Source organism: Pundamilia nyererei, unplaced genomic scaffold (assembly GCF_000239375.1).
Source record: "Pundamilia nyererei isolate P.nyererei 1_Seehausen unplaced genomic scaffold, PunNye1.0 scaffold00042, whole genome shotgun sequence".
Lineage (NCBI taxonomy): Eukaryota > Metazoa > Chordata > Actinopteri > Cichliformes > Cichlidae > Pundamilia > Pundamilia nyererei.
Genome location: NW_005187443.1, coordinates 3694012 through 3721707, shown reverse-complemented (window position 1 = coordinate 3721707; position 27696 = coordinate 3694012). Strand labels below are relative to the sequence as shown.

General features: G+C 40.8%; 5 protein-coding genes across 5 annotated transcripts; 2 read left to right on the top strand and 3 right to left on the bottom strand.

Moving 5' to 3' along the window:
* The first annotated feature begins 3514 nt into the window (after nucleotides 1-3514).
* Nucleotides 3515-4971, top strand: LOC102212807 (protein FAM107B). The gene is made up of 3 exons (XM_005731398.1): nucleotides 3515-3654; nucleotides 4371-4512; nucleotides 4654-4971. Exons 1-3 carry the CDS (start codon nucleotides 3515-3517, stop codon nucleotides 4753-4755), a joined length of 384 nt encoding a protein of 127 aa, XP_005731455.1. The 3' UTR covers nucleotides 4756-4971.
* Nucleotides 4972-5657: 686 nt separating this feature from the next.
* b3galt6 (UDP-Gal:betaGal beta 1,3-galactosyltransferase polypeptide 6) lies at nucleotides 5658-8882 on the bottom strand. Its single transcript, XM_005731370.1, has 2 exons — nucleotides 8558-8882; nucleotides 5658-8224 (listed from the first exon to the last, which is right to left on the bottom strand). Exon 2 carries the CDS (start codon nucleotides 8212-8214, stop codon nucleotides 7195-7197), a length of 1020 nt encoding a protein of 339 aa, XP_005731427.1. The 5' UTR covers nucleotides 8215-8224; nucleotides 8558-8882; the 3' UTR covers nucleotides 5658-7194.
* A 1248-nt stretch (nucleotides 8883-10130) lies between these two features.
* On the top strand, nucleotides 10131-18372 carry LOC102205051 (dnaJ homolog subfamily C member 16-like). The gene is made up of 15 exons (XM_005731368.1): nucleotides 10131-10551; nucleotides 10737-10803; nucleotides 10942-11087; nucleotides 11418-11593; nucleotides 13173-13357; nucleotides 13498-13602; nucleotides 13939-14097; nucleotides 14186-14316; nucleotides 14529-14706; nucleotides 15067-15249; nucleotides 15382-15458; nucleotides 15763-15843; nucleotides 15986-16081; nucleotides 16633-16803; nucleotides 16926-18372. Exons 1-15 carry the CDS (start codon nucleotides 10364-10366, stop codon nucleotides 17404-17406), a joined length of 2424 nt encoding a protein of 807 aa, XP_005731425.1. The 5' UTR covers nucleotides 10131-10363; the 3' UTR covers nucleotides 17407-18372.
* Nucleotides 18373-18489: 117 nt separating this feature from the next.
* LOC102205324 (cytidine deaminase) lies at nucleotides 18490-20638 on the bottom strand. Its single transcript, XM_005731369.1, has 4 exons — nucleotides 20395-20638; nucleotides 19465-19576; nucleotides 19015-19072; nucleotides 18490-18775 (listed from the first exon to the last, which is right to left on the bottom strand). Exons 1-4 carry the CDS (start codon nucleotides 20579-20581, stop codon nucleotides 18635-18637), a joined length of 498 nt encoding a protein of 165 aa, XP_005731426.1. The 5' UTR covers nucleotides 20582-20638; the 3' UTR covers nucleotides 18490-18634.
* Nucleotides 20639-21319: 681 nt separating this feature from the next.
* On the bottom strand, nucleotides 21320-26886 carry LOC102212521 (trypsin-like). Its single transcript, XM_005731397.1, has 5 exons — nucleotides 26826-26886; nucleotides 26035-26185; nucleotides 25700-25841; nucleotides 21772-22029; nucleotides 21320-21469 (listed from the first exon to the last, which is right to left on the bottom strand). Exons 1-5 carry the CDS (start codon nucleotides 26884-26886, stop codon nucleotides 21320-21322), a joined length of 762 nt encoding a protein of 253 aa, XP_005731454.1.
* Nucleotides 26887-27696: the final 810 nt, after the last annotated feature.

Below are 27696 nucleotides of genomic sequence, written 5' to 3'. Positions count from 1 at the left end.
TTCAAAATATGAAATGAAAAATTACAATTTCACTCACCCATCAAGTTCGACTTCTTAAAATTAGATTTAGATATCCCCAATTGAATTTCTTGATTGATATCTGTAATGCAAAGAGAAACATCTACAACACTGCAACTACTTTCAAATTGAGCTTTTAAATTATGATTTCATTTTTTAAGGGAAAACCCCTATCCAAAGCTGACCCTATGTGAAAAAGTAATTGCTCACCATTGTTAAATTGTGAATTAACTGTGATTACCCATATGTATTGGAAAGGTGAGTTCAGTTTCACAAGCCACACACAGGCCTGATTATTGGCAAACCTGCTGAATCAATAAATCAGTTAAACAGATTCACATCATGCCCTGATCTCAAGAAAAGATGAAACTTTCAAGGACTTTGAAAACAAAGTCATTGACAGTCAATCTGGACAATCAATTTCTAAGGCTTTGAAACTCCACCAAACCATGCTGAGAGCTGTGTTGCAATATGAAATGTGGCTGGTCTATTAAAATTACTCCAAGACCACATCACATCAACACCTTGTGCAGAAAGTCATAAAATAATCCAGAACAACATTGAAGAACTACAGGGTTCATGATTCAAGGTCAGAGTTCATGATTCAACAGTAAGAACGACACTGTGCAAAAATATCAACCATGTAAGAACAAAGGTCTTGAGGATCCCCAAGACTCTAGAAAAATATTCTGTGGCCTGGTGAGAGTTTGGGTCCTGTATTTTGTATTTACTTGGGTGACCTTTGTCTAATATTAAAATTTCATGTGCTTACCGAGTACCTCTCTAGTTCTTTGATGTAGGGATAAAATCACTTAAATAATATTCTACAAACTTTCTCATAAACTCTTCTTAATGCAGCACAACCAAGGCAACAAAGCTGAGAGATATTTGTAAACATGATAAGCTCTAACCTTGTGCTTCTACAGAGAGGTAATAAATTATTATAGCATTAGAAAAATGCACCAGTAAAAAAACAATCAATACAGCACAAGGCAGGTTTTTATTGGTTGTTTCTTGTGGCCAGCACACTGCTCCCCGTAGGGAAATAATATGGGTGGAATGTCGAGGCACAATGAACAAGCTGGAGAAAAAGGCTGACTTTGCTGCAGCTGTAAACCTGGACGCACCTTATGCAGCAGCAGAGGGAAGGATGAGGATTAAAGTGAGCTTCCACCCACACTACAGTGAGCTGACATCATTTGCCCCCGTCAAATAAATCAATTACAAGAAAGCTTCAGTCAGATTTAGGCAGAGTGGCATCACAGTGCTTAACACATGATGTGAAAACCTGAACAAAAATAAAAAATTATGTATATATGTAAAATACATAACACAAAACATTAAAAAACATTCTTAGTTGAGAAATAGAGGTGCAAGTCAGCCTCTGAAGCACATAATGTGTGGCTTTACTGATGAGAAAACCATGAGTCCAGACTCGGTGATGTTTGAATATCCTAGACATGGAAAAGACAGAAATGTTGTCACGGTGACAACATATAGACACCTATAAAAACACACTTGTGTTGCACAGATGGGTAATCCCTACATTTCTACACTCACTGGCTCATTGTGTCAGTCTTAGATTAGCCTGTTTTTTACTTTAATTAAATGTCTTATGCTTATATATTTAATAATATATTTAATGAGGGTAGGGTAAAAGTATGCACCTTAACAACAAAGAAAAATGCATTATAGACTCATAGGTTTAACAATTTAATGTGAGCGTTGAATATTCCCATCACTGTGTGTAATAACAGAGCAAAAGACACAAAAAGCCATCTTTATTTTGCTGGCAGTGTTTTTTCATTATCGCTATAATGAATTGCCCTAATCCCTGCATATGCTGCTGCTCTGAGACAACAGAAGTTTCTCCCCTGAAGGAAACAAAGAGTCATAAGACAGTTAATGAGATTTGATAGCGTGGCACCTGTTTGATCATCTGCGCTCCGGCTGCAGAGCACGGGGCACCCCGCTCTCAAAAACAAAGCCGTCCTCCTCCTCCGGTGCATTCGTCTCTGAGGAACACAGCTCAGCAGTCTCTCCTTTGCATCTGTTCATCAATGCTTCTCCACCCGACCACCCAGGTAAGGCGGTTTCATTGATCGCTTTTGATTAGTGAGTTCTTATTAAATGGAAAACCATATAAGGAACAACTGAATTAATTATTTGGATTATAGATAAAGATATCTATCAAAAGTAAGTGCATGTGAGTTACCACCCTGGTGTATGGAAGCATATTTCTGCCAAATAAATAAATAAAATAAAATATATAGAGATATAAAATAATTATATCTATTAGTTTTTCTTATTTTGAGTTAGGAGTCACAAAATTCACAAAATTTCAATTTATTAAATCGACTTACTTAAATTTTGAGAAACCTAACTCAAAAAATTTAGATAGTTAAGATTTTCACTAATGGATGGAAAATTATGTTTGTTTATTTGGCAGAAGCAAGCATCAATACTAACCAGTTACTTCTTTACTTCTTCATAATTCATTTGGCAGCTGCATAGTTCATGTAGCTAAACGTGATCATTTAAATTTGGCAACATCTTTGTAGGGTCATTACTTTACAATAGAAAGTGCCTGGAGGCGACTGTTGTTGTCAGTCGGCCCTGTGTGAAGAAAATTGAATCCAACTGAAGCGAACTCGAGTTCAGGTTCAGGGTTTGAAATTAAAATGTATTATTTATCAGTTATACATGTCTGCTGCCTGATGAACACTGGTTTGTAAATTATTCTACAGTTAAGCGGCGTAGGATCAAAGAAGTGTGAACTTCATCCTACTCCTTTTTGATCATGTAAATTTTGTGAAATATAAAGTTAGTCATGGCATCATAATGTTTTTTTCTTTTAATTTTTTTTTATTTATTTACGTGTTTGAAATTAAATACTGAATCTATCAATTATGTTTATATTTAAATGCCATATTATACAATTTATATGTATTTAAGAGTTTTTGGGGGGATTGTTTTCCCTTTAACAGGAAGGGTGTCGAGCTTTTGCATTCTTAGCTAAAAAAGTGTCACGCAACTAGATTTTACAGTTTAGATTGCATAATAATAATCATCATAAATTTAGGCTTCAATTGATTCACACTAGAGAAATGTATTTACCTTTTTGGTGATTTAAGAATATTTAATAACCAGTCTGACTTTATTTTATCAAATGTTTAAATATGCTCATATGCACATTTTTACATTTTGTTTTGTTTGTGTTGCACTTCATAATTCACATAATTACCCCTGGTTTTCATTCAGGTACCACATAAAATGGGCATCCACAATAAAAGAGGTAAGATTAAAGCTTGATGAAAGTGAAGCTCATGGAGTTTGAGTGAATCTAAAGAAACAAACGAGCTTCACTTCACGTGATAGAAACTAGTTTTAGTTTACTTCATGAATATCTTGCTGTAAACATAGGCTGTAGTATTGCGTACACTGAATAAATTGCACTGGCTTGTTATCATGTGTATCAGGCAGACGTCAGTGCTGGATGGTCCCATCTCACCAGGTGACTGAAAATCAACAACAGGAGGACAGTGACCTCATTAAACCCAGAAAGCTGCCAAATCCCGTCCTGGCTTCCCACCAACACAGAGCTCTCCATCAAGAGCTGCTATTCTGCCACAGACGGTGAGAAAACACTGACACAGGTAGCAGGCGCTGTTCACAAATGTTACTCCGCATTGTCTACTTGAGAGTTCTGCACTGAATTGTTCTTCATGTTATAGTACCTTTACTAAAAACACTCTGAGTTGCAGTATTTTATTAGTGTTCAAACATTTGTCCGTTGGAGAATCCTCTTATTTAACCTTTTTCCCGCTGGCTGGAGTTGTGGTAGCTGTGGATTAGCAGTATGCTTAGGTGGCGTTTAATGTGGATCAAGTCAAAAGTTAAATGCCCATTTGACCCCTGCTGAGGGATCAGCACTGAGCACTGAGTGTTCTCGCTCTCAAGTCTGAGAAAGAACAAAATAATCAATGTAACACAATCAACGACATTTGTGGTGCTTAAACAAGATTTCTATTAAACTTTCATTTATTTCTTTATTTCACACTTGGTTCAATAGTTTCAACAGTTTTGTCCTTTCATACACACAAACCATGCTTTCCCTTGATATAACATTGCAACCATGCGTGAAAAGGAGCAGGTAGAAGAAAATAAAAGTTTTATTAACTATAGACACCCATCTACTGTATATACCTACACAAAACAAAGGATTTGTTGCATTAATGGTAACCTTTCTGCACTTACTCATAAGAACCACATCAGGAATTCAATGTTATGGTCTTCTTGTTTGTCTTAATCTAGAGACACGTCTTCTATCAGTTTTTTTATTGTGCCCTCAGAGGTGTACTGCCAAGAAAAAAGCCAGAGCTGCTGTGTGTCCTCGAACAAAAACAGAGACAGAAGAAAAACCAGGAGCTGGCTCTCCACCCTCCCTCTGACTTGGAGGTGAAGCTACGTATACGGCAGCAGAGAATGCAATTTGTAAGTACTCTGATTTTCTAAAAAAAGAAAAAAAAAGATGCAGGGAATTCTACAATAATGCGTATACTTTTTGAATATTTGCATGCCGACTAAAATTGAATCGTTAGAGAGGACATCCAACAACACATATCTGTCTTGCAGTACGAGCTGGAGGAGAAGAAGAGGAGCGAAGGTCTGAAGAATGTGCCAGAATTTATTCGTGTGAGACAAACACTGAAGCACATCGCAAATCCTTCCCTGTGACGATTCGAGAAAATCTGCACATACCGTCAACGTGAAGTCCAGACAGATTCTTGTTGATACTGTAAATTGAAAGGAACACGATCCTTGAATGAGAACTGTTTGTATTTCAGAAGTGTTCAAGTGTGCCGACTCCTATAAACTGCAGTAGTTATGAGTTGCAAAAAGGCTCCTCCAAGCTTCACAGTGGGGAAAAAAAAAAAAAAAAAAAAAAATCAATTTTGCTACATTTTACATTTGAGCGGGAAAAAAATCTTTTAAAATGAATGCCATGGGTAAAGATTTCAGCCAATAGAACCACTGCTGCCAGGTAAAGGACCACAGCCACATTGATCCTTTTGTTATGATGCAAATGCCGCGTTTTGCTTACCTTGGGCAGACTTCATGTGGTTACATGCGGCTCAGGTTACTCTGACATATACCACCACCTAACTTTGCATTGTTGCAGACTGAGCACACAGTCTCTTTGCTTGGCACACGCTGACACAGCAGGATGGCGAGATGACGAGGCCCGCCACAGTATAAGAACTTCTAAGGACCAGTTGAAGGACGACAACAAAAAGCCCAAGATGTTGCCCCAGGCTCCAAAATCCCCAGATCCCAATTTAACTGAGCATCCTGGACATGTGTCCTATATGCTGCTGCCACACGACCTTCCCAGAGGTCCCGTGTCTCTATAACAACAGATCAACTTTAGTAGCAAGAGAGATGGCCGTGGCGTGTTGGCACATCAGTTTTTCAGTATTAATAAAGCAGCATTATATTCTTAAATCTTAGCAGGACCGGCCTTTTGTAGAGTTCTCCATTATGAATGCATTTGGCTGTAATGTGCCCCTTTAAACAACTGATGTAAAAGATTTACATGACAAGAATAATTTATTTCTTTTTTTAATAAAACATCCAGGGGCAGCTGACCATTTACATATTTATATATATATATATAAAAAAAAGTGACAAACACTTGAATTGCATTGAATTAAAATCTGCTACTGACAACACTGAGAGAGAGTCATTATTCACAACAATGTAACAGCAGTCATAAAAAAAAGGAAAAAAAAAAGAGCTTAAATGTTGCCCTTTGTGCAGCAGTCTTCATTTTTAAGCGCTCCAATGTATCTTACCCCTTTGATCAAAGCTGCTGTACAGATTTCACAAGTTTTGGGAAACAGCCACTGACATCACAAAGGTGGGTTTCCGTTCGGGAGGCTAACATCAGAGAAAACAGACAACGGATAAATAACGATTGAGAGAAATTAAAACAAGTCTTCATGCTTAAAAAAAGTGACTCAGTGCCAGCCGGTAGTCGACTCCCGCATCCGTGTTGTGTTGCAAACAAAACATTCAGATTTATGCCTCTGTACAGTAAAATATCCACGCCTGGACTTTAGTGCTCTATCAGAAATGTAAGTACCATAACGGAATTCTCAAACAGGTTCCAACATGAGGAAAAAAAAAGAAGTCCTGCCAAATCCCACATGTTCGCCCATTTTCTCTGAGACACGCAAAACCTTGAGCGCCATCGATCGTAAACGAAAAGTCAATCTATGACTTTTGCAAATTTTCTCAAACATATTTTAAATACAAACTGTATCCATGAGCAGCGACCACACCCACTGCAAGCCCGTCCAAACTCAATACCAGTGTGTCATGTTTGCCGCAGAATAAAATAACAAAAGAAAAAAGGTAGACATCAACAGAATCAACAGAAGGGTAACGATCTCCTGTCTGGGTTTTTCTTGTACTAGCTACTATACTGTAATAACTTTAAAGCATATCTCATATATGTAGAAAAAGGTCCAACAGGTTAAGAGAACATACAGACACTGAAAAGAAGTAGGCAGAAGGTGATAAGGTTAAGCACTTACAGTAAAACCGAAGGGGCTCAACAACGAAGCAGGACTGAAGATGGCTTCTGTTAAAATACTCGAGGAGCGATATCTCTTGACGGTTCACGCCAAGCCGTAAAACTGATACCCGACATCGTACTTCAAGCTGTGGCTCTGATTTAAATGGGTGATTTTAGCTCTATAACCACATAAAAGCGAGTATTAATGTGTGGAGCCCCCAAAAGAGTGTTTGAAACACAGCTTTTGATTTGTGAAAAGGTGAATCTCTTCGTTCATGGCTTTTTCTCCATCCAAACCCTCACAACTACAGCTATAACATGTCAAACCCACACAAAAGGGAAATGAAACTAATTGTAGGTTTAGAGCTCCTAAAGCTGCTTTAACATGAGCAAACAAAAATAAAATCAAAAAACAGTGAATTGCACCCTTTTTGTGTTTTCACAAATGCTACAATTTGTGTGTCTTGTATCAGTTAGGTGACTTTAAACGGTCTAACAATGGAGACTTGGTGGAAAGGAAAAATCCGATAACATTACTGACTTTGACGACATGACTATAGATATAAAGCGAACTTCAGCCTTTTAGAAAACAATGATTACGGGATCCCATCCTTTCTTTGGCAGCACTGTGAGGGTGGCACACTCCAGTCATACACGTAGGACAGACGCAGCTTGACTTCCTCCTTGCAGAGCTTGCCATCGCGCTGCAGAGTCTGATGTTTTTCCAACATGTCCTCCAAGCTCTGCTTATGCGTCACCAGGTATTTGTTGTTGCAGCCACGTGATTTGTACTCTGTGTCAAAGCGTGGGTCATGTGTCCGCCGGATGTCTACCGGTGCCAGCCACGCACCCAACGACACGTCCTCGCTCTGCCACGTCTTGAAGTATCTTGCATTAAGACGCACATAATGCACCAGATCGGCCGAGAGCACGTAGCCGCCGCCCAGCGCGTAGGGGAGGTAGTAATCGCACAGCTCCCACGAGCTTTCGCGCCACTTCCCCGCCGATTTCACCCGGCCTCTGCCTGAGAAGAAGCCCCAGTACAACCGGTTGGGCTCCTTCCCCTTCAGCTCCTCTTTGAGGAGGTCCAAGCGAGCGAATGTGTCGTCATCTGCTTTCAGGACAAACGTGAACTCCACGTTCTGGTCCAGCCAGGTGTACATGTGCAGCAGTTTGAGGGTCAGGTTCTCGTAAGAGTCTCGCAGGTCGGGCAGTAAGAGTAAGTCCTTGTGCCGCCCTTGCTCCGTGTTAAGATTCTGAAGGTCCTCACTGGAAAGGCCCTGTGTTCCTACTACAAACATGGCCAGAACATCAGAGTCCCGCTTGGCAAGCCAGGTGCTGCGGATAATACTACGTCGCTCTGTGTACTTCGGTCCTGTTGTGATGAGGACCACGAGAAATGCTGACAAGTCTTTGGATGAGGAGGGAGGATTCTGTTGCGCTGGGCGGGACTGAAAACCGATGGCTTGGGGGGCTCTGCCAGGAGGATCGGGGTGACCCTGTTTTAGGGTTTCTGATGTGCATTTTGCTAAGAAGACCAGAACTACAGCAAAGCTGCAAACTGTGCCAATGACCAGCGCTGTCTTGTGGCGGCACACCAGACGAAACAGATTCATGATGCGGACTCTGGGGTGAAAAAACAAAAGAGGCAAAATATATCAGCTTTATCATCACGAATTATAACTGTCAAACATAAATATGAACAAGTATGGTTAAAGGGGAATGAGCAAAGAGCTTTTGCATCTTTCTGTTTTCACGTAGATGCTTTAGCAAAGTAACCTCAGCTCTTTCACTCACCCATGATTCTGCAGCACCAACTGGTTTCTAAGCTTAGTAGCTTAACCGTACACACACACACACACACACACACACACACACACACACACACACACACACACACACACACACACACACACAGTAACCAGTTATGAACTGAATTGAAGAGAATTTGTTAGTTACCTTAGCAAATGAAAGCGTGTGCCTGTGGTGTGAACGGTACAGCTGGAGCGGACCACTGATAGCAGCTTTGCAGAGCTAGCGTTAGCTACCGAGACCAGACCATCTGCGCACTTTGTAAGCTCACTGCGCGGTATGCAAACGCAGAAAGACAGCTCATATTGGAAGGAAGGATGGAAACTTGGTCTTTTCACTGGGTCAGTCTGGGTTACAATAAGCAGCCTCTGTCATTCACCGTTCAGAGATCCGCACACAAGGTATCAATGCAATCACTGTCTACCTCCAAGTAGTGTCACTTACGGGTCTTCGTGACGCAGGGGAAACGGAAGTGAACCTCCGCCCCCCAAAATAGAGGTTTTAAAATGGCGAAAAGATAGGTTTATATTGACAAAGATTTAATTTAATTTTTATTCTTAAAAATGAGCATAAGCAAATAGACAAACACCACAACTCAATGTTGCAGGGTTTTTTTTTGCCAAAAACGGATAAAACACAATGATTACAGTAATATAAAACAACACAAAAAAGAACAACAAAAAAAGAGCTGCGAGATCTAATTTTGCCACTTGTGATAATAAAGAAAAAATCTAAAATTAAAGCAGACTGAAGAAAATTGAGTGCTGTGAACAGCTGTAAACTAGAGCATGCGCAGTAGTCATTCTCCAGCTTGGAGCCCAGACCGGATGTTGTTATGTTTACTTCAAAATATAAGCATGCAAGTCCTTTGGCAAATTAAAGATAATCACAAACCTCAAATACTAAGGCTGTCATTATTGGGTCTGTGTGAGGTAGAGCTCGGGAGGATACCAGGAGCTATCAGTGATGGGTGACCTGACCACTCAGTTATTAACCACTGAACAATGCAGCTTTAAAAGACTGCTGCTAGTTGTTCCTTCATCTACACTGCTGTGAAAAGTATTTCATGTTTATACGTACACTATTCAGACCATATATATATATAGTATTAGACAAAGATTACCCGAGTACATACAAAATACAGTTTTGAATGATAATTTCAAAGGAAAAAGGTTGTCCAAACCCTGTGTGAAAACGTAATTACCCCCTAAACTTAATAACTGTTTGTGTCACCCTTCGCAGCAAGAACTGCAGTCATGAGTCTGTGATAACCAGCAATAAGTCTTTCACATCACTGTGGAGGAATTTTCTCCCACGCTTCTTTGCAGAAGTGTTTTAATTCAGCCACATTGGAGGGTTTGAGCATGAACGGCCTGTTTAAGGTCATGTCAAAACATCTCAAAAGGATTTATGTGAGGGCTTTAACTAGGCCATGCCATTTTTGCCCAGTCTCTTTCTTATTGTTGAATCATGAACTCTGGCCTTGACTGAGACAAGTGAGGTCTGCACTAAGCTATTTAAATAAAAATCTATCATCGGCAGTCATCTTATCATAAGTTAATCAGTCTTTCGACAATGCCTTTATTAGCTCTCGTGTGGTTTTTATTATTTCTTTGTAATTAATTATGGATTTTTCTTGAATTATACTTTTTTTTCAGTTATTGTTCCTTTAGTTAGCCTAATTTTCATTTACTTTGAAAGTTTCAACCGGAAGCTGGTTTTCATCGCCGGCATGATACCGACTGTGCTAATGTCCATCAGTTCCTGGAAATAATGGCTTCGTCTTAGTGAAATACTACAATGTTGTGTGTGGTTATGCATAGCAGTCAAAGAGTTCGGCATGTGTGATCATGTAAGCCCGTCTGTTGCTGGAGAGCTTTGTAGCGTTACTCATCTGGACAGTACGGTAGATAACTGACGTTACTGTTGGACAAGGACAGAGACAGACAGATCATGAGGGTTTGGAGGACCAGCCGACAGTCTGGGAAATGTGCAGCTTTTCTCGCCATCTTTATGCTAATTTTGAGCGCAGAGCTGGTGAAAACAGCCTCTGAACATGACCCCTATTACACCCTGGGTGTCAGCAGGAGTGCCAGTCAAGCCGAAATCAAAAGGGCATACAAGAGGCTTGCCAGAGAATGGTGAGTGACTGACAACCGGGCCCCTAATGTCAGCCCATCATATCTTAGCTGACAGTCAGCATTTCACATTTGGCATGAACTGCTGTTAGTATTTGCTTAACCCATGACTGTGTAGGCCTGTTTCAGAACCTTAAATGTAACCCTCTTTGAATCTGCTGGTAATCCGTAATGTCACCCTTTTGTAGGCACCCAGATAAAAATAAGGACCCTAATGCTGAGGACATGTTCATCAGGATTTCTAAGTCTTACGAGGTGGGTGAAAAGGGATCATTAGGCATTTTAACATGGTTCATTTAATTCACTTTCACTTTCTTTATCATAGTCTCTTCCCCATATTGCAGACATTACTGTCAGAGCCTTATCGTTTCCCGTTTTCTGTTTTGCACACAGATTCTATCTAATGAGGAGCGAAGGTCCAACTTTGACCGGTTCGGGCAGAAGGATGAAAACCAGCACTTTGGCCAGTCACAGCATCACGGTTTCCGCAGCTTTCACAGCAGCTTTTACTTTGATGAGTCCTTTTTCCATTTCCCCAGGTACCCTCTGCTGTCAGTGTAATCTGGGCTCCTCTTTGTGTTTGCAAACCAAACAAAAATATATATAAGCAGATTCCTTACATACATCACACATCAGTTCATACACTGAATACATCAATTTTGCCTTTTACACATATTTAGACTTGATCCTGTTATTCTTGTTCTTTTTTTCTTTCTTTTTTTGGAGAAGCTTCTCTGTCTCATGAACACTAATTCAACCCAAGCAAACAAATGAAAGTTACAGTTGCAGTTTACACTCAAGCTGTGTACTGTTAGCATCTTTGAGGTTAGATCTTAAAACACTTCATGTTTTTCCCTGCTTTTCTCCAGGAACAGAGACTTTTCAGACAGCAAGTACATGCTTCGCCTTGCACAGTTTAACAACGAAGTCCTTCCAGACAGCCACAAGAGGCCATACCTAATAAAAGTGACCTCAGAGTGGTGCTTTGCATGCATCCATATCGAGCCAGTGTGGAAGGAGACCGTGCAGGAGCTGGAGCCTTTAGGTAAGGATATCAGTGTGTCCTAACACCATCTGGGATAAAGGCATCAGCTCACAAGATTAATGTCTGCACAACTGCCCATTAGGGCAACAGTGTTGAGATGCTTTACTGAGAGCCTTGCACTTCTTTAATTATTCATTATGGTTTATTTGTTGTTCTTGGTTTCTTGAAGCAAAGAGTGAAACAAGAGAACTCAACTCTATATAATGATTGTGAATAGCTGAGAGTTCGGCTTATTAGAAGCACAGTTAGTCTGTATCAGCCGTCTTGCTGTTTATGCAACCCTCTTGCACCGAGCTGATGTCACCTGTGAGAACAACTGGGATTTACATAGAATTTCACAAGGTGGATGTTACAACTGTTTAACAAAAGTCTCTTGCTTTGCTTCAAGATTCAAGGCCTTTATTGTCACTATGCAAACATAACAAAATTACAGCGATACTAATCTCCCGTGGCACGTAACATTTAGATGGTGACAGAAATAAAAAAAGAAAACAAGTAAAATGTAAGAAGTACAAATGATTAAAAATTCTGCACTAACAAAGCTAAAAAGAACAGCAAGAGTGAGGGCGCGTTAGCAGTTTTATAGTACTGGACAGAGTGCAAAATGATTACGCAAGTTCTAAAATGTTGATAAAATAAGTCATGTACCCATATAAATATGTCTATCTGAAGCCATGGGACTATCTCCATGGCTTCTTTCATTAATGTATAGATTTTTTTGAGGTGCATGTGTGGTTTATTTTGTAGCCCAGATGTCTACAATGATCTCTTTGGTCTTTGTGTTCACACACCATAATATTATAATTTGAACCTTTTCCCTGTGTGCGTCATTTAGGAGTCTACTCGTGATTGTATTATTTGCAAACTTAACAGTGGTGCTTGAGTCTGGACGGGTTCGGTAATTAGTGTAGCTTCTGATGCTAAAGCGGTATTAAGTACTGTGCTGTTCAGGTCATTTTATGACTTAAACTAGGGGAATAGGAGTTCTTCTTAGAGGCTTTAAGAGTCTCTTATTCCTGAGCTTCACAGTAGTTGTTTAGTGAAAGTGAAAATCAATCTTAACTCTTTACCTCGTAAAGACGACATTTAAAATCCTCTCCGGTGTATATAAGTAAAGATCATTGGAATATTTTTTCCAAGGCTAGCCCCAGTAAGCTGTATAGACCTCCTTCGCTAAACCTCTGATGCACACACAGTCATTTTTTTCTGGAAGCAGGCCGAAATATGACAGAAACCTGAAACTCAGTTCAGAAAAGAGAAACGAGGGTTAGCACTACCAGGTGTCCAAGGGGAAAGAGCTGAAATAGGATTTACTCACATCACTTGCATCCTTTATTATTATAAACAGATTTAGCCATAGATATATTTGAATACAGAGAAATTTGCCATCAGCTTGTTGTAAGTGAAAAAAAAGGTTTCATTCAATGACATTAACTCACCATGTAAAATTATTGGATGATAACAAATCTGCCAATACTGTTTAGGATTTATTTATTTATTTTTAACTTGCTGAGGCAGAGGATTTGTTTTACTCTAGTGTGCCAGGTCCAACTGTAATCTGTTGTTATTTTTACTCCAGGTGTAGGCATCGGTATTGTAGACCTGGGCTTTGATCGGGCTTTGGCCAAGCAGCTGGGAGCTTACCGTGCTCCCTCCATCATCGGGGTGGTGAACGGAAGAGTGACCGTCTTCCATCAGGCAGTGGTGCGGGAGTTCCTGCGACAGTTTGTTGAAGATTTGCTGCCCCAGAAACTGGTGATGAAGGTAACTAAAACTGACACAATTGTGCTGCTACTGCATGTGTGTGCCATCATCAGTTTTTCTTCTGTGTTTATAGATTAGTCATCATGGCTAATAAAGTTGCAGGAAGTATATTTTTCAGCTAATTTCTGTTGTTTTTGTAGATCACTGACGATAACTACATGGCATTTCTTGAAAACTGGCATGTGGAAAATAAACCCAGAGTTCTGTTGTTTGATCAGGTCCCCATTGTTCCCCTGCTCTACAAGGTAGGAGAAGAACACATCCAGCTCCAAGCAAATAGATCACTCATTACAGAATGAGTTGTTCAGCCTGCCTCATCCCCTGCTTATAAAAAACAAAAATGCATGACGGCACATAAATAGACTCCCAACAGCAAGTGCAGAGGTCTCTGTTTTTGCAGCTCTTCCACTTAAAATTGTTCCTTTTTCCAAATAGTTTAATTTTATATTTATATACCGCACAGAATTTTATCTAATTTATTTTCACCTTAGATGGTTAACAATCAAAAACGAATACAAAAGCAGCGTCATTTTTGTCTTGAGCACCCTTTCAGGCTCTAATCTTTCCATTCGACCCCACAGTTGACAGCATTCGCTTTCAGAGATTATGTGCGTTTCGGCTTTGTGGACCAGAGTGGCACAAGCAGCACCAGGCTCCTGCTGCAGTTCAACATAAACACATATGCTCCCACCATGCTGCTCTTTAAGGAAGACACGGTGAAGCCTGTTGACATCATCCAGGTACACCAGGAATATGCTGCAGCTTAAAGCCGGTTCCTTATGGTAATCGATTTAAACTTTACATAGAAGGATCTTTGTTTTTTATCAGGCCAGAGGGATGAAGCGGCAGATGATGGACGAGTTTGTCTCAAACAACAAGTTCCTGCAGGTGCCACGACTGGTCAGCCAGCAGCTTTTTAATGAGCTATGTCCTGTCAAGCAGTTCCACAGGCGGAGGAAGTAAGACATTTTGTGAACAGATTAGTAGTCAATAGTCCTGCACTTATGATCCTACTTAGATTGACCTCTTGTAAACTGAACCAAGACTGTTAGAAGAAAAATAATTTTTTTTATAACTGTAAGAAGCAGAATAGTTGGACAGTTGTCATGATGGTAATGCAAAGCTACATTTGACTGCGGTGGCTGGGGAGCTGATTGTGAGTGGGTTGCAGGTACTGTGTGCTGCTGATCACAGGCGATGACCCAGCCTATCTCGCAGCCAATAAGGCCTTCCTGGACTTCGCCTCAGCCAACAGCAAAGATGTGCTACGGTTTGCATATGTCTACCAGCGTCAGCAGCAGCCTCTCTGCCAGGCATTGCTCCAAAATCAGGGCGCACACTCTGCTCAGGTCAGTGGTCAAAACACGCACAGTCCATACTTTACAAAAGCAATCCCCAAAGTCAAGAGTTCTGCAGCCCGCTTAAAAACCAGAAAATCTTTTTTAGTGGCTGTTATTACTGCGGCCCACCCCGGCCAACACTTTGGGAATCACTGCTTTGTAACAATCATCACTTTTCTGTCTGTTATTGCTACAAAAAAAACAAAACCTCAAGGACATCCTGCACTTTTTGGCAAACCACCTTCATTTACCCAGAACAACCTGCAATGGAAGATCTCTCTGATACGATGTGTCACATTACCGATATGTGCAGACTAGAGATGGTGCAGCGCCTCAAATTACAGTCACAGTGCTCCTAAACACTGACAGGTGGTGATTCTCGAGAGGCGGAGCCAGACTGGTAAAGTCCTGTACCGCTCCGTGAGCGGTGGCTGGAATGGCAGCGAGGAAGACAAGTACCACCTTCATGAACAGCTGGAGCTCCTTCAGAAGGACCCGACCTATCTGACTTCAGACGCCACCTTACCAGAACTCAACAACGAGATGGCCCCCGTAAGTGCCAGCGTAGATGCTTTAGTCGAGAGCCTGCCAGGCTGGGTCTGCATGGGCATTCACACATTCATCTGAGGGTGAACTTCATTGAATTATATTTTTGCAATAATGTCCTTATTTTTCCCTTACCAGATTTTTATCATTCGGTGGATGAATGTTGCTTATGATTACATGCTTCAAATATACGATGACCTTCTCTACTCAAATTGGTAAGACAATACTGATCCAGGGAATCTGCTGAGTTCACTGTAAGAAAGAGACAGTCAAACAATGTTTGTTTTTCCTGATATTTTTGAAATGATTAAGTAGGTGAATCATTCTGTATCAGAATGAATATGAACGTTGAGGTTCTTACGTTCTGTCTTTAATTACAGCTGTAATGCTGCTCCTCTAAAGTGTATCAACATGTAGAGACAAAATTAGCTAAAATGAAAAGTTTGCGCTGTGCATTGTATTTTTTTCCTGTATGTTTCAATCCAAACTCCTTTTTTTACTTCATTTTTTTCCTGCAAGGCGAGAGATGATGCCTATTCTGTCCTTGATCTTCTCAGCTCTCTTCATTGTTTTTGGCACCGTCATCATCCAGGCGTTCAGGTGAGGTAGACCCTGTTGGCAGACATGCATACTGAAACTTGACTGGTTGGCAGGTGCTTGCAGATGTTGAGCTGAGTCAAACTCTGGGAAAATATCATGATCTCAAAAGACTGATGATTTTCTTTCTTTGGTATATTTTCAGTGAGCCGGGTGAGAGCAAACCCCAAAAACCAAAACCAAAGCCAAAGGAGCAAACACGAACTGAGGATGATGCATCGAGCAGAGCAAGTACCTTCAGGTAATGTAATGACAAGTATAAGAGCCACTCTCATACCTTCCATGAGCGACTCTAATTGGAAATAATGCTTTTGAAAGCATATTTTGAAATTTTGTAGGTTTTTATCTAGCAGGCAGGATCATGGATGATTCCATGTGACCTAATAGAATAATGTTTGTGCGTTAATAGTTTCTCAGTCCAATACACCAAAAACCTTTGTGCAGGTATGGGTCATTTTTGTTAGATACTTTTTTTTATGCTTGAAGGATTCTTAGGTCACTTTGAAGTGGTGTAAAAAAACCAAACAAAAACAAACAAACAAGGAGAAACATGAAACTGCACTAAAAAGGATTGCAAAAGAAGGCAGTGTGCAAAGAAAAACTTTGAAAGACCTCCGAGAAAGCCTGGAGAGCTACTGCTCAAGACTAACTTTGAAACTCACAAAAACATTTGGCTCTTTGGAAGCAAAATATAAAGAAATGAATAATGACTCAAAACCTTTGCACTGTACTGTATATGGACATGAACTACAAAAGCATATTTCATTATTTTTTCCCCTTTGGTTTGTGTAGCCGTCCTCCAAAAAAGGACTTTGTGGAGGTGACAGAGCTAACAGGCATTACATACACCAGTAACCTTGTCAAGCTGAGGCCTGGCCACATCAATGTCCTGCTGGTGCTCACCAATGCTTCCAAGAGTGCTTTGCTCCGGAAATTTGCCAAGGAGGTTTTCTCTTTCTCTGGGTAAGTGTGGAGGTTTTACTTTTCATGAGTCTAAAGTGGTATCTGCTATACTATTGATCTGGCCTGCTAATATCCTCCAATGGCTATCCTAAATCCTAAATCTCTTTGCTGCCTATCTGCAGGTCTGAGACCCTCCACTTCTCCTTCCTCAACGCCGATAAGCATCGCCACTGGATGCCATCACTCCTTCGCTTGGATCGTGATGGTGCGCAGAGCCAGAGCCATTCAGATGACGAGGAGGAGTCTTCCAACTACATGGGCTATGTCCTGGCCCTGAATGGCCACAAGAAATATTTCTGCCTCTTTAGACCCGTGTTCACAGGGGACGATGGCAGCGATTCATCTTCTGATACCTCATTCTCCTCAGACAGCAGGAGGAAGTCCCGTTCCAAGTCAAGGTCTAGCTCACACTCCCGGTCGCGATCCCGTTCCAGGGAGGATGGATCCAGCTCCAGGAGAGGCTCCAGCAGGGCCACTAGCATAGAGGTCCACCATAAGCTTGACAGGTTGGGACTGTGGATGGAGAGGCTAATGGAGGGGACCCTGCCCAGGATACGTGTCCCAGCATGGCCCACGCTTTTTGACGACACTGCAGAGGGCTGAAGCTGAATTAAGAAAATTAGTTTTCAGGTTTGTTCGTTGTTGTTTTTTTTTTTAAAGCTCTATTTTGCAGATGTAGTTTGCCACTGAACTGTTGAAACCCAGTGTTTTACAACAGCAGAATGCACGTTCTTAATTGTTTTGTTAACGTGTTTACATCCACACAATGCATTATGGCTCAGACGCTAGCTGTAGCTAGCTGTGAGTGCAAAAATGTTTATCTACATTCATGAGGTTAAACTCATGCAGCATGGGAGATGTGCGTTTATTTCTGTCTGCTCAAGGACTTTAAAACCACATTGAACCTCTGAACTTTCCATCCACTGTTAACACCTCCCTAGAGTTTGACCTTTTAACGTTATGTCCCACTGATGGAAAAATCTGACACTTCAGAGGCTTTCTTTGGGAGCAGGCTAATGATGGCATGCAAACTGAAATTGTTGCACTGTTACAGATGATTTGTCTCTGTGGGATTGCAGGATCCTTGAATTGAATTTGATTTTGTACTTTAGTTTGCTATTCATAGCTGACATCGCTTTCAGACAAACAGAACTTACACAGCCTCAGAACACCCAATAACAGGGTGAAATGCATATTGATTAACCTGCTTGAGGCTGATTTACCTGTTTTGTTTGTTACCTTCAATCAACAGGAACAATAAATCAAACCGTATATTTGTCCATTTTAATACTTGGCCCTTTAACCACAGCAGATGTTAATGCATGGAATAAGTAGACCTAAAATCACATCATAAAACTCACCCTTGTCTCTGTAATAGAATAATTTGCTGCTCAACAAATAATAATTGTATTCTTCTATGTCTTTTGGAAGTCATTCTAACTGTATAAAATGAAGTGTAACTAAATTCCTTTTTAAAACGGTTTATTTATTAAAGTGTGCAAATATGTTTGACCTTGATATCTCTGTTTTTTGTGCTTCTTTTAACCGACACACATTGTTTATGTATCTACACAGTACTCATCATATACAAGCGGGCAAATGGTTGACTAATTGAGTCAGATGCATTGTTTCTACAGTATATTTTTAGCATCACTTGGTATTTAGAGTACACTTAAATATTTGACATTGTTTACATTTCGACAAATAATACAAGAACAAATATTGACCATAAATATAACTTCTGCTACATTACATCAATGCATGATCAGCATGTGCTTGAAGTACGCTGCGTGTCACGGACACTCGTGTGTTTTCGTACTAGAAGACTGGCTCAGTTGTTATTAGGAATGTAAGACACTTTCTTCTTGGTCAGGTCTTTGGGGCCAAAGGAAACTGGCAGAAGCTCTTCCACAGTCATCTTCATATACGAGCCATCAGGCTTTGACAAGTATACATCCCAGTTTGATCCAAACTGTAAACGGGGAAAGCAAAGGGCTGGAGTCTTACAGGATAGTCAAGTGTTTCACACTGAAATGTTTGTTTAATGACAAACTAGCACCTTCTAATGTGTTACACAGGCCACAAACAGGATAAATATTGGCTAGAGTGACGTGTGAGCTTGTCACTGTGTACTGTATACAATCACTGACTGGAGATTAAAGGTCCCCTTTAAACAAATCTGCTCCAAACCAAAATGAGCAGAGTTAATACCTCTCTCATGAACTGCCTGCAGCCTCCACATGGGGAAATGAACTGGTCACTCATGTCACTGAGGAAAGGAGAAGAGTTGAATTGGCAAATGTAGAAAGAAAAACTCTTGGCTTCTATTTAATATTAGGATTCACGGCAGAATTTCACATACTTAGTTATAGTATCACTTCTCCAGCTTTTTCAAGATTTCTGATTGCTAAGGAGAAGTATCCTATAGCCTTAACTCTTCCCTAACAAACAATATACAGACAAAAAAAGTCTTAACCTGGTTTAAGAAATAACATTGGTAGTCTGTCTGTGTTTCTTAAGGTTTAGCGACGTGCACAAAGACATGCAATGTGGAGTGAGTCATAGTCTCAGACTTTGCAACAGCAGGAAGGATGCCTGCATCTGTGGAAATGGAGAACTTTCCAGATTACTGTGTGTGTGTTAATTATACGTGCTCCTTACCTGGCAATTGCAATGGCCTTGAAACGTCGGTGCCCTTCTGACACTGCCTTTGCAATAACGTTCCTCTCAGCACACATTCCCAGATTGTAACAGGCATTCTCCACATTACAACCTGCCGAAGACACAAGAATAGAAAGGAATTGTTTTTGGCAACGTGAGCAATAAACGGGGTTCTTCACATGGTAAAAAACATTCATAGCTGTTTACCAGCCTTTTACCCTCCCCAGACATTCCCACTGAGGGACACTTGCCAAGGTTTGTACAGTCCAGTGACACTGACCAGACTTTTGTGTCTTTGCTTTATTGTAGACAGTGGTCTGACATCCCTCTCGGTGCACACAGTGCCGTTGAAGCAAGTGATAACCGAAGGGCTCCCTTAGCTCGCGGGAACGCTAAGATGTGTTCCTTCTCAGAAATGTGATTTAACTCAGTCATGTGGAATTATAAAAAGCTGAGGATGTAGAGCCACACGATAAATAATAAACCTTTATCTGAGCTTTCCGCACCAAGTCCAGACATTTGAACTGTCAGGTAATCATTAACACAGCGGATCAAGACAACTCAGAACAAACTAATGTGTAATTTCTTGTGCATTTCATTTGGATAAAACAAAAACAAAGGTAAGAGCTGGGAGGTTTTGTCATTTCTCACTCGTGTGTGGAGATCTTGCACCATAAAGAAGCAAGAATTGACTTGACTCAGATACAAACAGCATAATAATTTAGCTCACGTCTTCCCGTCTTTCACTATATACTTTTCAGGGTACAATTATGCTAAAAGTTACTTTTGTGTTTTGGTGCAACAGCATTCATTCAGTAAATAGTAGCCAATAACTTGCTTTTGTGTTCACCTCAAACCTAAAACCATTACCTTAAAGCTTCATATGATATACATGCATCTACTAAACAACAAGTTTCACATGAGACTTACCTGTATGCACACTGTTGTCAAGGGTGAGCAGCGCAGCCCCGACTCTGAATTTGCTGTAAGGACAGTAGGTTTGCTCCTTCGCCTCGTGGGAGAGCTGAATCAGTTTTGCAACTGTCTCTTTGGAAACATGTTTAATGTCACGATCCTCAATATGCATCACCTCACTGTTGGACTGGGTTCCTGCCATGATTACGGTTGTATTTTCTAAGATTTCTTTTAAAGTTGGTGTGTGAGCCTGTTGTAGCTCAGCTTTAAATGTGAATGGGACCGAGGGAAAGGGGAGAGGGCACAAACAGCCAATCACTCACCAGAATGTCAGCATGCTGTCATAAAGAAAGGGAGGTGTTGTCCCTTTGTGACTTTTGTGCAGATGTGACATGAAACTAGGGTTTGGGCAAGACTCTGACTTAAGTGTGACTCACCTGCCTGACCGGATTCTGAGGAAGTTTCGTAGTGAGTTTTAGTTTTAGTTTTAGTTTAATGACCGAAAAAAACACAGGTTATTCTCAGAAAATGTTTATTTAAGGTCCATATGTTTATAGTCAGTGGACAATAGAAGGTTTCAAAGAGCAAAAACAATTCCTGAAACAGACGTTATCCAAAATCTATGACAATGTTTTCATTTCTGTATAACACTGTAATATAACTGTAACATAAAAAAGTGTTTTTAGCAGAATGAATTGTAAAACCTGGTTCAGTTTGTATCATAACGGTGATATTCAGTCAGTGGGAATAAAAGTCAGTCAGGTGTAGGTTCCAGGTAATTTAGCTTTAACAAATATATCTGTGATTATATAAAAACAATTATATAAAAGATAAACATAGCATTTTTGGTCCTTCAGGAGCCATTCAAGTTTGTTTCTTTTTCTTCTTCTTTTTTTTAATCAAGGTAGAATTTTCTGTTAGCTAGTGGTAAGGATTGTTATTAGCTGTTCTCAATAACCTGATTCATCCATCCAATGTAGTTTCTGACCTTGGTGTAGACACCAGGGTAGTATGAAATCGCACAGCCAATGCCCCAAGATACAATGCCTTCAAATTTACCGTTACAAATAAGAGGTCCTCCAGAATCACCCTGAAAAAGGAAAAGAAAAAAAAAAAGATTTCAGGGTGTTTGTTACCTGATAGGACAAATTTTATTTGTTTATTTTTAAAGGAAATACAAAACATGCAAAGTCCAGCAACCATTAGAAGTGATATTGCTTTTGTTAGTGGGACATTGTTGCTGCTGTTTGGCAATTTAAAGTTTACCGCATTACTCCATTAAAAAGCAAAAACAAATGCAAAGTCAACAGTGTAAAATAGACAAACTGAAGTGTCCATTTCCAAGTCTTGTATCATTCTTTTGTATTTCATTTTTGTATTTACATATGTTACCTGACAGGAGTCTCTCCCGCCACTCCTAGAGCCAGCACAGATCATGTTGTTTGTGATCCTGAAGGGGTAGTAATTCCAGCAGCTGGTGAACAATTCCACCTCCACTGACCTCAGTTCGGGGGATAAACTCTGGCTGTACATCCAGGTAACACCCCAGCCACTAACTGTGCAAAGATTCAGGTTTTCCAGTGGCGGAGAGTTAGGGTCTGGCAACGAGGCTGGCTCGACCATGTCATTGATGATAGCTGGACGGTCCAGCTGACCCACAAAAAACAAATCCTTCTGTCAGTCAACATTGTCTACATAGGATACATAATATAACGTTCAGTCTATCATTTAACAGTGCCATATTTAGCCATAAAAGCTAGTTTTCTTCTGCAGTCCCTGCCAGGTTGAGAGAATGATTCAGAAAAAGGAAAAAGATGCAAAAGCATGTTAACACAATTATTATAAAATCACAGTTAGTGAAAACTTCAGATTATGACAACACATTTTATTAGCTAATAACTACTGTTTTATAGATTTGAATACAGAGGGTATAGTGGGTATAGAATCCCAACAATGTTAGATACTAAAATGAACTTTGTGGAAACCTTTACTGAAACTCGGTAAAACTTAAAGGAATCATAGTGCGAGGTACGGAAATGTGAAAAGGAAAGAGTTCTCCGGTAGAAACTGAGTACACCCTCACTTCTTCCATAGCAATTAAGAGGATAAGTTGCAGGCATGTCTGGAGCATTACATTTTAGACTCTCTAGGCTTCAGTGAGCATGTTAAATGTTAAAGTTCATGACAAACAAGCTATACTTGTTTATACCCAACCCAAGTCATACATATGACTTAAGTTTGCAAAATAGACTCTGAGGAAACAACAAGACTTCCTGCAACAATGAAGATGTTTGGCCATAATTTCACAGCACCATGTGTTGCAAAAATCAAAGACAGCACAACGACCATGAACTCCTCTGTATAGCAAAGTATTCTAGAGTCACTGGCTTATGTACCAGGACAATGATCCCAAGGGCAGTAACATATACAACAGAGTGGCTGAAAATGAAAAGAATCGATTGGCCAGTCAAAGTTCAGACCTTAGCCTGACTGAAATGTTATGGCAAGACCTTAAGAGAGCTGTGCAGAGGGAATGCCCACAAAGTTCAAAGAACTGAAGCAAAGTGGCAAAGTTAAAACATAAGGTTTAATGACTATTATGGGTTTTGTTGCCACATAATAGTTTATGCCGTTTGACACACTTGCATACTCAATCATCCAGGTAAGGAAATCCCACAAAGTTGATTCTGTTCTGTAGGATTTTCAGTGAGAGAAACGTTTCGTCACGTATCCAAGTGACTTCTTCAGTCTCAGCTGACTGCAGGTTTCCCCAACCTTATAAACAGTACATTCCTATAATTACCGAAACTAGCACAACAGGCTGTGAGGTCAGTTTCATGATCATTAATATGCAAATTGTCATGACCATTGATCAATGTCCATGGATACTATTCACAGAGAGTTGAGGAATGACAGCACTCACAGCGTTGTAAGAGGGTGAATATTAAAGATCGTGACCTCCTGGTCCGTTGTTATTCAATGGGGCTAGTTTCGGTCATCAAACCTGCAGTCAGCTGGGATTGAAGAAGTCACTTGGATGAGTGACAAAAGGTTTCTGCCTCGGGAAATGCTATGTCCAGACGAACAGAATCGACTTTCCGCGACTGCTGGAAAACATTTTATTGTTGGCTCAATGAGGGATTCATCATCAGTCAGGAAATTATTAATAGAGCTCAGCAACACAATTACACAATCCTCTATAAAGGACAGATGTAATACTAAATAAACTACATAGGTAATTTTGTTTACCAGCTTAAAGACTTTTCTTCTATCTATTATCTAGAATGGAAGATAAGGGAAGGGAAGGAAAACTACAGCAGGAAGACAGAAGAGCAGCTGCAACAGTACAACATCAGAGGGGTTTGGAGCAGCCTGAAGACAAGCTCAGGACAAAAACCAACCCCCCAGGCTGCAGAAGATTTGGGGTGGGTGACCTAAACAAATATTTTAATAGGTTTGATCAACCACCCACACCTCTCCCAGCATAGTCCCCCCTGCTGCAATCTCCCTCATCTTCAGTGACTGCCTGTCTTTCATCTCACATCTCTCAGCTCCCAGCCATCACACCCACCCCAGGCTTCTGTGGACTCCAACATACACCACCCCTCCCCCAAAATCCACTCTATCTATCTCAGCACTTCAAGTGAGGAACGAGCTTCGCAAGATCAAGGTGCGGAAGGCTGCAGGTCCAGATGGCATCAGCTCCAGGGTCCGGAGGTGCTGTGCAGATGAACTGTGTGGCATCCTAGGTTATCTGTTCAACCTGAGTCTGTTGCTGGGCAAAGTACCACAGCTGTGGAAGACCTCCTGTGTGGTAGCGGTACCAAAGACCCCCATTCCAACGACCTCAGCAGCTATAGGCCAGTAGCCCTGACATCACATCTGATCAAGACCCTCGAGAGGTTGTCTCTAAACCATCTGCGCCCCCTGGTGAGGTCTTCATTGGATCCGCTGCAGTTTGCTTACCAGCCTGGCATTGGGGTGGAGGATGCCATCATCTACCTCCTGCACCAAGCTCTGACTCACCTGGAGAAGCTTGGAAGCACTGTGAGGATCATGTTCTTTGATTTCTCCAGTGCTTTCAACACCATCCAGCCACAACTTCTGAGGGACAAGCTGGAGCTATCAGGAGTGGACCACCACATGTCCCAGTGGATACTGGACTACCTCACAGAACGCCACAGTACGTGAGGACACAGGGCTGTGTCTCTGATACACTGGTCTGCAGTACGGGGGCCCCACAGGGAACTGTGCTGGCACCGTTCCTCTTCACCCTCTACACTGCAGACTTCTCCATCAACTCCCCACGCTGCCACCTACAGAAGTTCTCTGACGACTCTGCCATAGTCGGCCTCATCATAGGTGAGGACGACTCAGAGTACAGACAGTGAACTCTGGACTGGTGTCAGCAGAACCACCTGCTGATCAATGCCGGGAAAACCAAGCAGTTGGTGGTGGACTTCCGGAGACGCAGACCCACCACACTGACACCGGTGAACATCCAGGGAGTGGACATTGAGATAGTGGACTCGTATAGGTACCTGGGTGTTCACCTGAATAATAAACTGGACTTGAGCCACAACACTGATGCTCTTTACAGGAAGGGTCAGAGCAGACTCTACCTGCTGAGGCGGCTGAGGTCATTTGGAGTCCAGGGAGCGCTTTTAAAGACCTTTTATGACTCTGTGGTGGAATCCGTCATTTTTTACAGTGTTGTATGCTGGAGCAGCAGTTTATCGACAGCTGAGAGAAAGAGGTTGGATAAACTCATCAGGAAGGCCAGCTCTGTTCTGGAATCCACCCTAGATCCAGTGCAGGTGGTGGGAGACAGGACTCTGGCCAAAATAACCTTTCTGATGGACAGAGTCTCCCACCCCATGCATGTAAATGTTGCTGAACTGCAGAGCTACTTCAGTGGCAGACTGCTGCATCCTAGATGCATGAAGGAGCGTTTCCGCAGGTCCTTCCTCCCTGCAGCTGTACAATCAAAACTGCTCCCAACAAACATAGATGTTTACATCAGCGCTGTAACTTGCACTAATCAACTGAACAACTACCACTGTTATAACTACTTTTCTCAGTTTATATGCACTAACTTATTGGAAGTTACATGTCTACTTTTTAATGCACGGGTACAATAGAAAATCTGTACTTTTCTAATTATTCTAAATATTTTTAACTATTTAAACATCTTTAAGCATCCTGCTCTGTTTGCACACTACAACCTGGGTGTGCCACTTATCTGTACCTCCCATCCCAAGGTAAATGTCTAGAAACAGTAACAATAAATCATGAGGTCTTAGTCATGGCTGTCTCTTACCTTAAGCAGCATGATATCATTGTCAAGCATCCAGTAGCTGTACTGTGAGTTTTTAACGATCAAGGAGACGTTGAATATCTGCTCCAATCCATTCCACTGGGTGAGACTGTGCTGACTCAGGACCACTTTAATCGTGTGACTCCTACAAGAGGGGAAGACATGAATAATTGTTCAGCTGATCAAAGACACACAAAAGTTGTCCAAATATTTAAAAAGGAATAAATGTATTAATAATTATAATGATAGCACAAAACATTGATGTGCTCTGTATTAACATATGAATGCAAGGTTTTGATCAGTGTCTGTGCTCCTGATGTACAGCTGCAGTAACTTACGCCCTCCAGCAGTGGGCAGCAGACACCACCCATTGCGGGTGGATGAGGGTGCCTCCACAGAAATGGGAGTTGCTGTACAAGAGGGAGGCTTGATATTTGATGGTGTAAGGGTTTACCAGTGTACCCCCAATTATTCTGTTCCCATATGCACCTAAGATACACAGAGACAAAGGATTATGTCAAAATTTTCTATACATATAGGGGTATTTTCTTTGCAGTGACCCTCCATGTTCACAGACAGTGGCTTTCTCCAGTGTCCATGAGCAAAATCAGACCTGTTTCAATGCAGTGCTGTCAGACTGCCTGACGATTGTGGCCATTTAATATGGATTTTGCATTGTTTTTGTATTTTTTTTAATCATATAATGTACTGTAAGTATTTTTATGTTGAGAAGACATTAAACCTAAATTGTAGTCGTTTACTTGTACAGTTTTTCACAGAAAGGTGAACTCCTTTGCATCTTTAATTCTGAAAGGCTCAGCCTCTCAGAATTAAAGATGTTTATACCGCTCATATTACTGAATAATTCAAATTGTTGTACAGTGTCCCACTGCCTCTTTTGTTTTTAATCTTTAATTGCAACTACCTTAGCTTTTGTTGCTGGCATCAAATGATAATTCTCAGTTTCAGCATTTAGAAGATGGTCTTTGAATCGTATACTTTGAAATTTTCTTCCCACATTTCTCACTGAGCTTTTATTTGAATTTTGCAAAACATCCAACTTTTTGGAAACCGGATTATACCTGAAGTCAGATATTGCGTAACTGTGTAGTCATTGTCATCGACTCACCTGTTAGTTTAGCAACAAACAGGAAGGCCATTAAGAGGTGGCAGGATTGAGCCGGGTTCATCATAGTAACTGGTGCAAGAAGAAAAAATAAGCATCAATGGACAGTATCACAGATCACAAATACATGAAGATGTTTTGTAGAGTGGAAAAAACAGACATTTTAGTCTCATACGCTGTAAATTATAATCTGCACAGACTAATGAGGTAAACTCATCAGTCTGATTGAAAAATTCTGGTATTATTTTGCACAAAACCAAAAGCCCTAAATAGGAAACGCATGTGACGTGTGCGATCATTTGTAACCAAACACAACAAGGTTGCAAGATGGTTTCACAAACATAATGACCAAATCAGTCCACGCACAGGCAGACATTAGAAACATGCCAACGCATATAAACGCAATTTGTTGTAAGTTCCTAAAATTGTAAGTGTATCCACGACCACACGCACACACACACGAATTAAAAAAAATACCGGAGCTGATAAATTATATGTATCAATACATCAAATAAAGTTGTTCATACAGGCCGCATTAGCACTCTTACTACCAGCATCATTTACTAACTATTCATCACATCTTAGAACTTTTATCTCAGAGTTTTGTGATCTATGTAGCATAGTAGTGACAGTATCAATACACAAAATCGCTACACAAACACACGACACACACGTACAAAAAGCTGCCAAGGTACTCAAAACCTCACAAAGGGAAATCTAGTCTCAACACATGTCGTCTGTGGCAATATGAACTCCTGCAAAGTTTGAATTTTATGAATACAATGGTGCGGTGAAGTTATGGGCATTAACACAGAAGTCATTCATAAAGTTTGTCCAAGTTCTACATTTAAATGGAGTCATTTGAACTTTTAAT

Excerpts from the sequence above, each read along its gene's own strand:
- LOC102212807 (XM_005731398.1), top strand. The coding sequence starts at position 3,515 with ATGGTCCCATCTCACCAGGTGACTGAAAATCAACAACAGGAGGACAGT. Across the intron at positions 3,655-4,370 it reads CTGCTATTCTGCCACAGACG|AGGTGTACTGCCAAGAAAAA; the intron begins GTGAGAAAACAC and ends TTGTGCCCTCAG. Across the intron at positions 4,513-4,653 it reads GGCAGCAGAGAATGCAATTT|TACGAGCTGGAGGAGAAGAA; the intron begins GTAAGTACTCTG and ends TCTGTCTTGCAG.
- b3galt6 (XM_005731370.1), bottom strand. The coding sequence starts at position 8,214 with ATGAATCTGTTTCGTCTGGTGTGCCGCCACAAGACAGCGCTGGTCATT.
- LOC102205051 (XM_005731368.1), top strand. The coding sequence starts at position 10,364 with ATGAGGGTTTGGAGGACCAGCCGACAGTCTGGGAAATGTGCAGCTTTT. Across the intron at positions 15,844-15,985 it reads GTCATCATCCAGGCGTTCAG|TGAGCCGGGTGAGAGCAAAC; the intron begins GTGAGGTAGACC and ends GTATATTTTCAG. Across the intron at positions 16,804-16,925 it reads GAGGTTTTCTCTTTCTCTGG|GTCTGAGACCCTCCACTTCT; the intron begins GTAAGTGTGGAG and ends GCCTATCTGCAG.
- LOC102205324 (XM_005731369.1), bottom strand. The coding sequence starts at position 20,581 with ATGGCAGGAACCCAGTCCAACAGTGAGGTGATGCATATTGAGGATCGT. Across the intron at positions 19,577-20,394 it reads TGACAACAGTGTGCATACAG|GTTGTAATGTGGAGAATGCC; the intron begins GTAAGTCTCATG and ends TGTCTTCGGCAG. Across the intron at positions 19,073-19,464 it reads AAGGCCATTGCAATTGCCAG|TGACATGAGTGACCAGTTCA; the intron begins GTAAGGAGCACG and ends TCCTTTCCTCAG.
- LOC102212521 (XM_005731397.1), bottom strand. The coding sequence starts at position 26,886 with ATGAACCCGGCTCAATCCTGCCACCTCTTAATGGCCTTCCTGTTTGTT. Across the intron at positions 25,842-26,034 it reads GCTGCCCACTGCTGGAGGGC|GAGTCACACGATTAAAGTGG; the intron begins GTAAGTTACTGC and ends CCCCTCTTGTAG. Across the intron at positions 22,030-25,699 it reads ATGATATCATGCTGCTTAAG|CTGGACCGTCCAGCTATCAT; the intron begins GTAAGAGACAGC and ends TTTGTGGGTCAG.